Genomic DNA, 15,002 nt, shown 5'->3' with positions numbered 1-15,002 from the left:
CAATTAAGCCCGAAGGGGTGTTTTAACACCTAGTACCCTAAAATCAACTGACTTGGGAGCTATTGGACAATTGCTTGTTACATGGGTTGAGGAGAAAGCTTATGGGAATCAAACATTGCACTATCTACATTTTAGTATCTGCAACTCGAGTTACTAAGCTCGAAGGGGTGTCTCAACACTTGATGCCCTAAGACCAACTGATATGGGAGTCATTAGCTGAAAGCTCATTACATGGGTTCAAGATACATTGTGTTATAAATTCTTGCTTTAAAAAAAAAGATAATAATCCCAACCCAAGGAAGTTAACCTTAAACATTAGAACAGAATATTGTTTTCTTCCAATAAAAGCTCCATCATCTATGTTTTCATACATTGAGCACATAAAAAGAAAGTTTATTAATATCTTGTTTATGAAGTATGAAGCAGATACATAAATTTAATGAGAATTTGTTTATTTGGATAGATTAATAGAAGTTAAATGATGAATACCTTGCTTTGTTGAACTTGCAAATTGTTTTTCTATTTTAACGTTTTGATTACTAGGGATTAGTAATAAGCTGGTTGGGGGGTGTGATTACTACTTAAAAGTGCATTCTCATTAAGGCTTTATATCATCATATTGCACTAAAATATCATTAAATTCTCTAACTAAAGCATGTTTTATAATAACAAGTCTGATAATATAATATATCTTTAATTTATGGTAAATGCTTGTTTTGAATGCAGGTATATTTCACAATTCAAATGATTAATTGATGTGATTAACTATTGAAATTAAGAAGACAAAGAAAGGGCTAAGAGAAGAGATGTTGGTTCAATTCCAAGCTGGAACACCATTCGGTTATTGGACCATAACTGGAGTTGTAGACCTTGGATTTAGGTCTGCTTTATATGGATGGAAAGCTAAGACATAGACCTAAAACTTTCATGGGAGTCAAAGACTCAATTCTGTCGTTTTCAAGTTCAAATCTTAGCAACAACGGAGAAGTCGGAATCTGTCCTGCAGCTCAGACACTGTTCGGTTTTTAGCTCATATCTTGAGTTCTAGAAGTCCAAATGAACTATGGTTTTTTTTGTTGGAAAACTGGGACAATTGCCCATAACTTTCATGAATTCAATGGGCTCTAATTCTGATGTTAGCAATGACGTTTTGGCCAGCCAACAATATCAATAACCAGCCAACAATGTCAATAACCAGCAGCCAACAATGTCAAAAACCAGCCACCAAATCAATAGTTGGCCACCAACTAAATAGTTTGTCAACCAATCAATAGTTTTAAATTTTAATCTATAAAAGGAGGCATTTGCCATGTATTTAGTCATCTTGATTTTCAGATCAAGATCATGTTCTTACTTTCTTTCTTTATATTTTTGTAATGCTTAAGTTTTGCTTTCATTAATCTCTTGTTTATGCTTTTCATCATAACTATGTTCTTATCTAGTTTATTTATGTTCTTCTTCTTCATTATGTTTAGAACTTGTACATAACTGTTTTGACATACTATAGTGAGATAAGAAAAATATCCTTCAGAAAATACCACAAAGTTCCCAGGTCAGGTAGTCTGGTGCATTGAAGAGAGTCTTCGTATCAAATAGTCCCATAAATGGTTTTCTGTTTTAATTTTGATGCATTCTTGTGCAATCTACAAAAGCATCGATCATCTCGGGAAAGTAAATCCTAAGCTCATCTTTTCTGAAAGTTGAGGAATTTTACGGAGAGGGCAAAGACAGTAAAGAAGAGGAGACAAAATCCAACAAGTGCCGCTATCGACGCTCCGATCATATTGGGACCATAGCCAAAAGTAACCTCCAAATACTTTTTCACAGTGCCTTCAAATCCTGGTCCTACAATTATTGTTTCCACATCACCTAGCTGAGAACAGATTACACCCCGCAGAGTCCATGCAATGGGGCAGATGTAGTAGAACCAGATCCACCATCCCGGAATACTCTGAAACATGGCAGACAATAACCATAGAAGTTGCTTAGACGGGAAACAAATTAAGGGAAAGATTTTCTCCTCATGTATGTGAAGTCAAATTATTTCCAAGTCCCTTTAACTATCTTACCTTTCTATCCAATACATTTCACTTTGGAGATGTTATATAATTGGTCTTAGGAAAATCAAAAAATTATTTGGTCTTGGGGAAGAAATCGAAATTAAGCTGTTTATCTTATCAAGGAAAGAATTGAATTAGTTCTGTCAACAGATTCAGCCAAAAACAGCTAGATATGTTTTTGAAACTCGAGAGAGCACAGAATTAGTCTGTTTGATTGATTGTAAGAAAAATTGAAAGAATGGCTATGGAATTATCTGTGTTAGCACTACTTCACCACCCCATTCTCACAAAAGCAATTCCCACTTTAATGTGGAGCCGATGTGAGATCCACATGGATCAAATGTGTTGTGATAGACAAGATGGTTAAACTATTATAATGAGATGAGCTTTATTGAAATGAAAAAAAAAATCCTAGTTATTAATATAATTAGGAACTTGGAAGATGAACAGCAAGTTAGGGCTGCTAGTGTTTTGATGCACTGTTTTATTTGAAGTTGAAACACTACTTACCGGTTGTGGGACAAGAAATCCCGAAAGGAGATTCCACAGAGAGTAAAATGCAGAAGAGATGACGGCAGCCAAGTGTTGAGAAGGTGTGAGACCAACAGCCATCATACCGTAAAAAGTAAAGTAGGTGAAAGTGAGGAACATGAACACCAAAAATAGAAAGAATTTTCCTGCATTGAACAAGAATCGTTCACATACATGAATTGCATCTGAATAAATTTCCGACATCTAGTCACATCATTTGAAAGGCTCAAGGTACATGACAAAGCAGTATAATTAGGAGAGAAAATGTTGAAATCCTACATCATGGAAATCAGAATGCATAACTTGTATTCAATCAGATATAGAGTAATAGATCGAATTCGATGAAAAAGAAAAGAGAACAGAGTCATCATTAGTAAAGGGAAGCAGTTATTTATTGTTATACAAAGGAAGTAGCTCATAATGGAAACTTAGAATCTCACCTGCCGTCCTCTCAAAATCAACCATGAAATATGTGATGATGCCGTATAAAATTGTTTGAACCAGAATGTATGGTATCTCTACAAGGCCCTGTTTAGAAGAACATTGAATTATTAATTATTCATCAACTGCTCTTTCCAAAAGAAGCTGTGATTTCTTCAGCATTGACAGTCACCTGGGCTACTGCATAGGATAATGGAGAGTACATTCCGGCCGCTTTCTCTCTATAGAAAACAGTTCTCTCAATTGAAACTACTGGTTGTACTGAAGAAGCATTATTGACCCCAAGAAACATGCATGAAGAATATAGTGCTCCCATAACCACGGACAAAGCTTGAGTAGAGTCCCTATCAAAATTCAAAAGTGTCAAGATTGAGTGATTTAACAACATTCAGAGAATTTCAACGAAAGGGAAATGAGACATCTTGATTGTGAAGAATACTTGCATAAGAAACACCAGCAGATGCACGAGTAAACAAATAAAAGCACAACAGTCCTCTTTGTTTTCGTTTTCTATTTTTTTTCCCGGCCTTCGCTTCCTTTTGAATTCTCTCGTGGTATTGAGATAGAAAATGCAGTAACCATTGGTTAAATTATCTAAAATTACAAGTTATCTAGAATTTGATCTACGGTTTTGTATCCAAATACTAAAATTATTTGTACCAAAAGCATGCTATAAGATATTTAAAATGGGCTGATATGTGTCATATGTTTAAATTTTATCATATGGAGATTGCTTACAAAGAATATTTTTTGTAGTTTCGAGCTTACGTTTCATTTAATATGTCAAACCAGTAATTAACTAAAAAGGGTAAATAATAAAAAGAATAAGATAACACATAACTTTGTTGATCACAACAATGTATATTCATATTTCGACAACTGCGCCCAGATGTGATATATAAGGATAGGAATTTACCTTTTTGAACCAATATTCCAGAATACCGAGCCTATTATCAATGCAGCTATTACAGTAAAGCATAACCTCACACCATTATATTGTGGACTTCTCCAGTATACAAGATTTTGTTTCCAAAGGCAAATATAAAACTGAGACAGTGCATCTCGAGCATATGTCGATTCAAACTTCAGAGGCTCTGAGCCAGCAGGAGGAGAACTGAGATGCAGAATTGAAGCTTCCACCTCCCTGAAGCAATAAAACAAAATGGTCCACTCATTCAGATTAATGCTCTCGGTAGATGAACAAGATAATATTTTGCAAGATCTTTCTTGCAGTTAAACAAGACCTCAATTAGAATACCTGTATTGACTAGATTTTCTGTATAATTCAGCAAAATCTTCACCAACTCTCTCTTCAACAGTAGGTGTAGTAACCTCAAGCATCCAAGTTGCTGGATTGTAACCATCAGGACATGGAGGGACTCCTTTAATTCCCTGAACAAGAAAAAAAGAAGGAACGTGCGGACTACAGAATCAGCATGGTTCCCTTGAACGTGAGGAAATTAAAAAAGAATGTGTGCAGATGACAAGGAAGTCCAAGTAATGATTATTCTTCTCCTTTTTTGTCTTCAAACAACAGAGCATGTAGTATCAAGTATAATGACAAAGTTAAAACAGGAAGGCCTAACTGATTGAAGCTTGGCTCTAATTAAGAAAGCTAAACCATGGCCCTTGAATTCACGCTAGTATAAAAGACTCTTCAGAAGAAGCACATAAATCAGAAATATAAGGTTACATGCATAGAATAATGCAATGTTACCTGAAAATAGTCTATCATAATCTTCGAGTGAACTCCAAGTTTCCCCCCATATATAACCCGACCACCTCGTTTCATGAGAAGTAGCTGTGCATGCATCAGATCCCAAATGATTTAAAATTAAATAGAAACTAACTTCAAGTGCCAGTTTCTCAAACTTTTTTAAGTGCAGAGAAAAAGCATAACAAACCTCATCAAATGCTTCAAAAATATCAATACTGGGTTGATGGATGGTGCAAACCACAGTTCTTCCAGTATCAACTGTATTACGAACAGTTCGCATCACGATAGCTGCTGCTCGTGCATCAAGTCCAGATGTGGGTTCATCCATAAAAATAATGGAAGGATTTGCAACAAGCTCCACTGCGATTGTTAATCGCTTCCTCTGCTCTGTTGATAACCCACTACTCCCTGGCAAACCAACCAAAGCTTGCCTCAGAGTATCAAGCTCTACTAACCTCATCACTTCTTCAACAAACTCCTGAAGTACATTTTTGGAAAAAAGCATCAAGAATACAGTTAAGACAAATAAACAAAAAGCATGTGTGAATTTGCATCTGTGCGTTATTCTGCTCACCACTCTTTGTTCTTTGCTAACTTCTTTTGGGAGCCGGAGACTAGAAGAAAACAAGAGAGACTCCTCAATTGTAAGTTGAGGAGAATGTATATCGTTTTGCTCAACATATCCCGAGATTCTGGCAAATGTGCGTTGCTCTTTTGGGTAACCTGATATCTTGATATCTCCTTCTATATATCCACCAGTTTTCCTTCCAGCTAATACATCCATCAGAGTGGTCTTCCCTGCTCCACTAGACCCAACTAACGCAGTCAGGACACCTGGTGAGAACACTCCACTCACGTATGACAATAGCTGCAGCTTCTTTTCTGTTATACCTTGTTTACTCATTTCCTATGAATTCCAAACAACATTTTTTTGGCAATATCAGCTAAGTATGTGCAAAAAGTCAAGGCAACCTAAACCCGTCAGACAAACAAACCTTGGGCATATCAACAAAGTAATTGACATTATGGAATGTCATTGTCAATGGTTGAAAAGGAAGAATCATTCCCTTGTTTTTACTGCCTTCATTCAATGATGATCGATTCAATTCAAACTCCTGAGCCGTTGCTGCGCAAAGATTCTTTAGCATGTAAGTAGCAATGCACATATATCAACTCATTGTGCAACATTAAAATGACTTACCATCATTCCCATCAGAATTTTCTTGTGTTACATCAGCTGGAGCCACTGTCCTGGCCTTTGTAAGAGCTGTGATCAACCAACACATGGTATTTATTACTAATATTACATGCCAAAAAAGAAGCAGACCAAGTTTCTCATGTATCTAATTGGCATAAGAATTTTTTTCAAACTTACGATTGAGGTAGGTCAAGGCCCATGTCACAATTATGTTGAAAAGTAATGCATAAAGCAACAAAACACCAACTCCAATCCAATACCAATAATCACTAGAAGGTAAACTGTGTTGATAGAGAATGTTGTTTCCAACTGTATTGTTCCCAAAAGATGATTTCTGAATATAGTTTCATGGAAATGTCAGTACTAATTAAAGGAAACAGACAACAGAAAAAACAGATTTTGGAATCCAAAAGAGCAGACCTTTATCCACCTCTCGGCACCAAATTCATTGACAGAAATTGCACGCTGTCCATAGGTTAATGGTGACAACCAATAGCCCCAAATCCACCACGGCTTAATCATTGCTGGAACAAGAAATTAAATCACAAATTCGAAAGCAACTTTGAAAAATCGGTTGTGCATTTGGGATTATAAATTCATCAAAATACCTTTTGGGATGATAAATCCACCCAACAAAAATATAGCCAATAGAGCAGCTGACCCGAATGTATTGGCAACAACCAGATCTCGTGCAATTGAACCCATTGTCCGAAAGAGACCGAGTGCCATTTGGTGTATTGAAAAGAGTAAGAGCATAAAACGGAAGAACCTGAAACACATTTTAAGAATTTATGAATAAAGAAGGACCCGAAGACTAAAACATCGTATACACAAGTAAACTGGCATTACCTCCCAGCCCCGGGAGCAAAACCAACTGTGTAGTATACAACACAAGACCATACAACAGCTTCAACGATGGAGTAAGGTAGGCGCAGAATAAAACTAGCAACGGACCACACCCATGCAGGATGGAAGAGATTATCTCGTTGTTTGTAAAACACTGGTAGTCGAAATATCAAAAGTGATAGTTCGGAGAAGCCATTAAACATCATATGCACCAGCCCAAAAAACAGGCAGGAGAGGTAAAGGTTCCCATTCATCTCGTCAGTGGGATGTAATCTTGTCCGCAAGAACAATGTGCAAGTGACAAACCCAACAAATGCGACCTTCAAACATACATAGCAGAGATATAAAAAAGAACAGAAAATTTTATACACAAATAAGATGCATCGCAGACTATACATATTGGCAAACAGGATGTATATCTTCCGGTGAAAATAGAAAATCTCAGAATGAAGCAGCCAGCAATAACTGATTGCAGCTTATTTGAAATGAAATGTACTGCTGCATCATTTGCCAATTACAACCTAAATTTTAAAAATATCAATCACGTATGCAATTAACAGTAGATGGGCTATATTTTAGGCATAATGTGATACATCATATGTCAATTACAATGTAAAAGCTGAAAGACACCATAATTAAGCTCAAGATAAACAATACCTGGCATGTCCTAAAAATATAAAGAAAACGATGCCTGCTAATCAGCAAAACTTCTCGTGAGAAGCATGTTTTGAATAGTTCCCATCTTGATACGGCATATTTGGTTTTTGACAAAGCTGAAACATGACTCTTGGACTTGTCAAATGGAACAGAAAGCTCGGAGTCGACATATTTTCCGTACTTGGAATTTTTAAATGCTTTTGCAATTTCTGAGGTGGGAAGGAACAAATATGGTTTTGACTGATCAGCCCAGTATTGAGCTTGATCCTTTTTAGAGGTCACCTGGGAATAAAGCATGTCAGACAAGAACCAAAGTGAACAGAAACTCTACTAGAGTTTTCAGCATAATACCTCTTGAAGAAAATCTGCAACCCCTTTCCGTGGTGGCAATTTAAATCCTAATGACTCAAAGAACTCTAAAACTTCTGCTCGAGGGCCTTGATACACCACATAACCTTCTGATAATAGCACCAAATCATCAAACAGATCAAAGGTCTCGGGAGCAGGCTGAAGAAGGGCCATTAATACAGTAGCTTCCATTAGATGAACAAAATTTCCTATACATTTCACAATTTGGTATGTTGTGGAGCTATCGAGTCCAGTGGATATTTCATCCATAAATAAGGTTTTTCTTGGCCCAACAATCATTTCTCCTGCACAAAATATATTAACCCAATATCATTTGATAGACAAAATCACAAAATATTTCAGCACTGGTAATTCACAATCAAACACAATATGGAAAGCTCTCGTGTTTTTACAGCCAACAGGTCCATATATCTACAACAACATAATTGGTAAAAAATTAAGAAACACCAGCACTCCATGATTATTATACTTTCTGTCTTTGAATTTGGACATTCTCATGCCATTAAAAATTACAACGAAAATGCATGATGCCGCTCATCATCTATCAGTATAACCCATAAAATGAATGCACCAAAAACAAAACAAATGATAGTGATGTACAGTTGATGGCTTCAAAAATAATAAACGGTGTCAATCAACATTCAGAGAGAGAGAGAGAGAGAGAGAGAGACCAGTGGTAACCCGTTTCCTTTGACCACCTGAGACACCTCTTAACATGTCATTTCCGACTACTGTCTCTGAACATACATCAAGACCAAGAACTTTTAAGACATAGTCTGTTGAAATACTGTGCTTTTTACCTCCAACTGAAGATGCCTGTGCAGTGAAATTGTTGTGGATTAAATTAAGTCTGAAGTAGACATGAACTACTGTACAGAAAGTTTAAAAATTAAGATGTACCTTCATAAAAGCATCAACCTCTGGATTCGGTCGCACATTTCTTTCCTTCTCCAAGCGAACTAGATCTTCCATGTAGCCTAGAAGTGGACGATGAAAGAATAAGAAAATAGATAGCAAATATGAAACAAACCAAAAACCTCTGAATGTTCATGCTATGCATAAATTGTGTCCCCTAATTAGAATACTGCCAAATTTGCTGATTTTTGAACAGGAAACAGAACCACTTAAGAGTTACAGGGGAAAAACCAGAAGAAAATGGTCATTTGGAATTGCTTTGAATGTGATAAGACTGCATTACCCAGAACTTGACGAGTTTTTTTATGAAAAATCATCCACATCTCTTGTCACTTAGCTACATAATGTTGAGAAGAGGAAAAAAAAAACTGCATCCATCTTTTTCATGAATTAACATGATCAAAAATATTTGAAAAGAAAATATAAAAAGGCTCCAAAGACAATTACAAATTGGAATTCATTCAAGATAAACAATTTCTGGTAAATGGATTTTTTCTTATGCCATTCATTTATAATTAATATTAAAACCTAAGTACATAGGTAATTAATTTACTTATCAAATGATCAAGACTGGTAATCTTCAAAATCACATAATCGACTCCCAGGTTATAATTGATAAAAAATGCTATTAACAAGGTTCGTCATCTGAAGGTTGCAATAAAACATAATGCATTGTGATCACGAACCCGAGGATTCTACAATCTGGTAGGTTTTCAGCAACAATGATTGTATTTTCATATTTCTATGCCATTATATTTTCTATAATGCATATACGTATTGTAATATAAAAACAAACATGGCCTAAGACAATAAAGTCTACGCAGTAACAAATCAAACAGTAGTTCTATCTGCGAAACATAAAATAGATACATCAAGCAAGATAGCAAACGGTAAGATCATCCCACTTGATTCCTAATCATTGGCAATCTCAAGTTGCACCACCATGCGAATGCTAACAAGACCAAGAAGCAGTAATTTACGTGATCATAAGAACTTATTTAATTCCTAGAATTATTACTGGATTGGGAACAGTTTCAAGCTAAAAATAACTCCTGTATACCTCTAGAAAAAACCATTTGGATCAAAGCATGAATGTAAGAATGATTTAAAAAGAAATGGAAGTAAATGAACCTCCAAAGCCTTCACTTGCTCCTTGCCAACAAGCAGCAAAATCTAATGTTTCTCGCACAGTAAGCTCTGCAATGTGATTATCTGTTTGGCTGATATATGCAGAGGTCCTTTGGACATAAAAATCATCAAACTTCTGTCCATTGTACGTAATATTACCGGATTTCTGGAAAAATTAAGAGATGAATAAGGTTAATATGGGGTAGCAGCAATTAAGCAAGAGCAAAAAAACAAGAAAACAGAAGAAAATCTACTAAAGGGGATATTCCTTAAATAGTATATCTCATCCAATTCTCTACAGGATATTTTAGCATGAGTGAATCAAATCCTTAAGCAGTGATTAATCCACTGAGACCAACATTTGAATGGAAGAGGTTGCTTAAACGTTGGCCCTATCATTTTTAAAGTGGTTTGACTAAATACCGAAGCTAAGCAAGCAATGTATTGACCTGTAAAATTAAAGGCCAAGTTAGGCAACTCAAGTTTTCCTACGCTGAGCAGATAACAGGTAAAGCTTTTTGATAAATCTGCTCTCTTATAAGCTCCAGTTGCCCTAGGTATCTCTAAACACGATATTTCTTACAACAGAATCTTCGTGAAAGCAATAGTTGGCTGATAAATGCAGGTAGCATATTAGAGGGCGTTCGAGGATGGTCGTCTGGTCTCCTACACTGCAGCACGAGAAGGTTGAACTGAAAACAGCCGAAGAGAGTCTGGGCCATAAATTTTATAACCCAGCTTAGAAATGCTTTGGGTAATTGAGTTAATTCCTGATGAAAGCTAATTGTTCTTGCTTTTACAAGCACTTTTCTGTTGGGCCAGCAAGCCCAATTAAACTTCCAGGCTAGCTGAAAAAAGATATCAGTTAGGTAAAGTTTGACTTTTCAATACACATACATTGCCTTTTTGTGTCACACTCTCTCGTACCACAATGAATAATAGATTTCCCACCCCCCTCGGTTTCTTTTTTTTTTTTTTTTGCAATTTAAGTTTAGTTTTAACTAATCATGGAACAATCCAAGTATCACCGTATCATTAGTGACGATTCAGACACTAAAACTGAGATTTAGACAAGAAGAGCTTCTGGAAAAAGCCCGGAAATCAATAAAAGTTTGCAGAGGATTCACGTGACGTTTTGCTGGAAATGATAGTAAAAAGTACCAACTTTTAGGTTCTTGGCAAGTTTCCCTGCGAGAGCTAAAAGCAAGGTCGATTTGCCGGAGCCTGGTGGTCCTAAGAGCAGAGTCATCCTGCAAGAACCCAGATCAAAACATGTTTATTTGACTTGGTTAAGATTCTCAGGGCAACAGATGAAACTAATCAATTCTCCGGCAGAGCACCAATCAAAAGGGTAGTTTTAGCTCATAAACAAACCGAACTTTTTCACAAAGTCGTATGAAAGGTAAACCATCGAAAATATTTACTTGAACACAATAAAGTACTTGATATATATGGATTTGACCTTGCTTCTTTATCTAAAATCAAAAGACTTATCTGCTTATTTTTTCTTCAATTGAGATAGAACACAAATACGATCTCAGCATGACATAATTCATTTAAAGTTACTAAGCCTAAGGAAAAGAAGTGAATTTTTTTAATTGAATTTGCTTCTATAACAGAACTCTTAATAATGTGATGCGATCGATAACCAACTTCTTGCTATTTGTGCAGTCGCCATTGACAAGTAGAAAATCAAGAACAGATTCTCTAGCTGTAAACCAGAAGACTTCCATAATACCAACCAAAATTAACTGGCATAATTCTCAATGTACATGAGATTCCTTCAGACAGGATTCGAAACCATCCTTAGGAACAACTTCAATTCTAAGTAATCATATGCATGCATTACCTTCCAGGTTTTACAACACCACTGATATCATTCAAGATTGTTAAGGGAAAACGCTTTGCTCGAAATAACCCCAGTTTTGTTAGTAAACCCTGCACACGGCAAACCGAGTGATCAATTAAACAGTGTTCGAGACGGCTATAAATTTACATGAACTAGAAGCAAAGATTAATTAACTACCTCGCCCAAATCTCGTGCAACATTAATCAAAGTAGGCAAAGCTCTTGACCCAGTTTGCACCTTGGCACTTATATTTAAGTTCTCAAATCTTACTTCGACTTTTGGCACTTCGATTCCAACCCTTCATTATGAACAGAAATTTACGCGAAAATGAATATTGATTAGAAAACCTAAAATAAAATCTAAATCCGAAAATTAAAAAAACACCATTTTCTTTCTCCCTTCTTTTAATCTGAGGAAAACTAAAACAGTTAGTAACAAAAAGTGTAAAAATCAAGATGACTCGATCGTAAATAAATAAAATATCAGCAAAAAAAGAAAAGAAAATCACATGCATGCAATGCAAGCATTGATTTTGAAAGAAAACAATTAGAACACGTACCTATCAAGCCTCTCTTTGATCGCAGAAAGCAACTTGTAATTATCTTGAGCATTAGTAGCCAAAGCTTTTTTAACAACAAGTTCTCGCTTATGACGATCAAGCCTCCTGACGTCAATCATCTCTTCTCTCTCACCATATCCTCCACTTCGATCGTACTCAGAAGGAGACTTCCTCATCACGGCAAAATTCCCTCTCTTATTTGACGGTAGCCTCGAAATCGCCTCCCAAACGAGTTCATCTTCGTCCTCCTCCAACGCCTCGGCATTCGATGGCCTTGAAAACGACTCTCTCACTGGATCAATGTCCAACTCAAAAAACTCGCTTCCATTGGAAGCTGCTGCCATTGTTATTGTTTGTGTTAATAACTTGTATGAAGAGGAAAATTAAAAGACGGCTCTGATGCGGAACTCCCTCTCCCTTTATATATCAGAGTTTGTTTCGAAGAGGGAAGAGTGTCTTATTAAAAGAGGGAACTGTAGAGGTTTGTTAAGAATGAAAGAGAAGTTCCCGGCTATTTAAGGGGTTAAAATTAATAAATTAACTAGACATTTAATTACCCTGGGTAAATTAAGATGGATCCAGGTAGGTGAATGACTTAGTAAAAGGTGAACTTAGGATCTAGAAGAAGGTGATATTTTCAGTTGTTTTTTTTTCATTTTTGCATCTGAAAAGTCAGGAATTATGTATTATGTGATTTTAATAATTTTATGTGATTTTTCGTTGTCATTTTTATAATTTTATTTAAAGGGAATTTCTTTGTATAATATAAATTAATAAAACAATTAACCAAATAATGAAGAAAAAAAATGCATCACCTAAAGAATAAAATCTAATCATGTTTTTTAATTTTATGTCTGCCTAAGTTTTTTTTTTTTTTAATAAAACAGAGGATATGATGTATCATCTACTTATATAGATGATTCACCATCCTCTGCAATAAATTCCGATTATTTTTTGTGATTGAAAAAACAAATTCCGGATATTTTAGATTTCAAAACCTAAATATTAATCTATTTTATATATATAAAAAAAAAACACTCCAAAACTTCTAATGGACATCAATAACTCTATATCCAATAAAAAAAAAATCAACTTAAAAAACTTAAAATCAAGCAGAATCAAAATAAATTTTAAATAAATTTTAGAGATTCTGATCTAATTTTTATGTCATGATTAAAGGATAAAACCACCTCCATCAAGCTGTCCTTTTAATGTCAAACTTATTAATATCAAAAATAATTTCTTTTAGCTAGACAATTATATCCATCCAAAGTTTTTTTCTCTTTTCTTTTTTTTTTTTTTGCTCTCTTCTCTCTCAATACTTAAAAACTAAAATATGATAAAAATAAAATTTTGGATCAAAAACACAAACATCTAAAATCAGAGGGACCAAAACAAAAACTAAATATTGCCACGCCTGAAAAATGCACCGTGAATGAATCGTCAAATCCAAAGTGCAAAGTGCACTAAGTGAGCGCTTGATTTTCTAGCTAAAGCTTTTCGTGACGAGGCTTATGGTCACAAAAACACTGTAACGACGAACAACTTCGCGCATCCAAATTTCGACGGAATTTCTAAACGAAATAACAATCCCTTTCTACTCTTCGAAAATGCTGTGTGTATTATGCAATTTAAGCACTTCTGTTTTGGATCATGATCCTCCTTTCAACATTTAAATATTAATTCTTAGTTACGTACTGTTAAAGAACCATCTCAACTCAATAGCTTAAACGGTTAGGTAAGGTCTTAAGATATAATTTATACTATTCTCTAACACACATCCTCAAGTGAAAGCCCTTTGAACTTGAAACTTGCACAGACTCACATTATTTTGTGCTTAATTTTTATCAAATAAATAGGGATGGTGAGATTCGAACTCGTGACCACTTAGTCATCAAAACTCTGATACCATATCAAAAAATCATCTCAACTCAATAGCTTAAACTGTTAAGTGAGGCTCAGGATATGATTTATACTATTCTCTGACACATATTACTTGTAAATTTTGAAAAAAAAACTCTTTCCTGGTGACCTTTCTCAGATTTTAACCCTACGTGTTAATGCGGAAATAATTTAAGATAGTAGCCGCACAATTTGTTTGTTCTTTAATAAATGCTTCACGTTATTTGACGCAGGAATCTTAAACAATGTGAGGTTGGAATCTGAAACAATTTTGATGCCATTTGACGTGAAAACCTTCCTCTTGTCACCTTGATTTGTTGGCAACACGCTAGCTACAATCCACCATATCCATATGGGGTGCTTAATCTGCTTACAGACGGCAGCCTGCTCAACAATTATCATGCACTATATTGTCTATGGAAAACCAGAGATCAAAATGCAAGGAAGAGCCTAAACATCTGCAATGGAACCCGGGAATAGAAAACATATGTGGATTTCAATGTGGCAAATGGCTTCCTTTTTCTGGTATGATTGCATTGAAATCTGTACGTATTGTAACGTCTTGATATCAATTGTTTAATTTCATAGAATAGGGAAAAGATTCGAATACTTATCTGGTCTAGAAGCATACCTCTACGTAGAATAATCTATACAATGTTAGAGGAGTGGCATTAATTATCACAAGAAGAGGGACACTATCAATGACGAGGCACACTATCAATGACCCTCTATTGTATCTTAATGGTAGCTGAATAAAAAAATAAACAGAGAAACAAAAACTTCTGCAACACTGTTTATACCTTTGTTACACGATGTCGTGTTTATATTAG

At 35.4% G+C, this 15,002-nt stretch overlaps 1 protein-coding gene across 1 annotated transcript; it reads right to left on the bottom strand.

Moving 5' to 3' along the window:
- Positions 1–1,535: 1,535 nt before the first annotated feature.
- Positions 1,536–12,738, bottom strand: LOC7467998 (ABC transporter G family member 31). The gene is made up of 24 exons (XM_024611326.2): positions 12,271–12,738; positions 11,889–12,009; positions 11,712–11,800; positions 11,028–11,112; positions 9,866–10,028; positions 8,720–8,796; positions 8,491–8,635; positions 7,802–8,103; positions 7,451–7,732; positions 6,797–7,113; positions 6,556–6,716; positions 6,368–6,471; positions 6,125–6,281; positions 5,951–6,016; positions 5,745–5,875; positions 5,324–5,656; positions 4,937–5,227; positions 4,750–4,833; positions 4,291–4,424; positions 3,949–4,176; positions 3,205–3,376; positions 3,032–3,119; positions 2,571–2,737; positions 1,536–1,951 (listed from the first exon to the last, which is right to left on the bottom strand). The coding sequence occupies exons 1-24, from the start codon at positions 12,612–12,614 to the stop codon at positions 1,685–1,687; spliced, it is 4,308 nt and encodes a 1,435-aa protein (XP_024467094.1). The 5' UTR covers positions 12,615–12,738; the 3' UTR covers positions 1,536–1,684.
- Positions 12,739–15,002: the final 2,264 nt, after the last annotated feature.

Source organism: Populus trichocarpa, chromosome 1, assembly GCF_000002775.5.
Source record: "Populus trichocarpa isolate Nisqually-1 chromosome 1, P.trichocarpa_v4.1, whole genome shotgun sequence".
Classification (NCBI taxonomy): Eukaryota; Viridiplantae; Streptophyta; class Magnoliopsida; order Malpighiales; family Salicaceae; genus Populus; species Populus trichocarpa.
The sequence above is the reverse complement of the archived record's forward strand: the minus strand, read 5'-3'. Positions and strand labels throughout refer to the sequence as shown.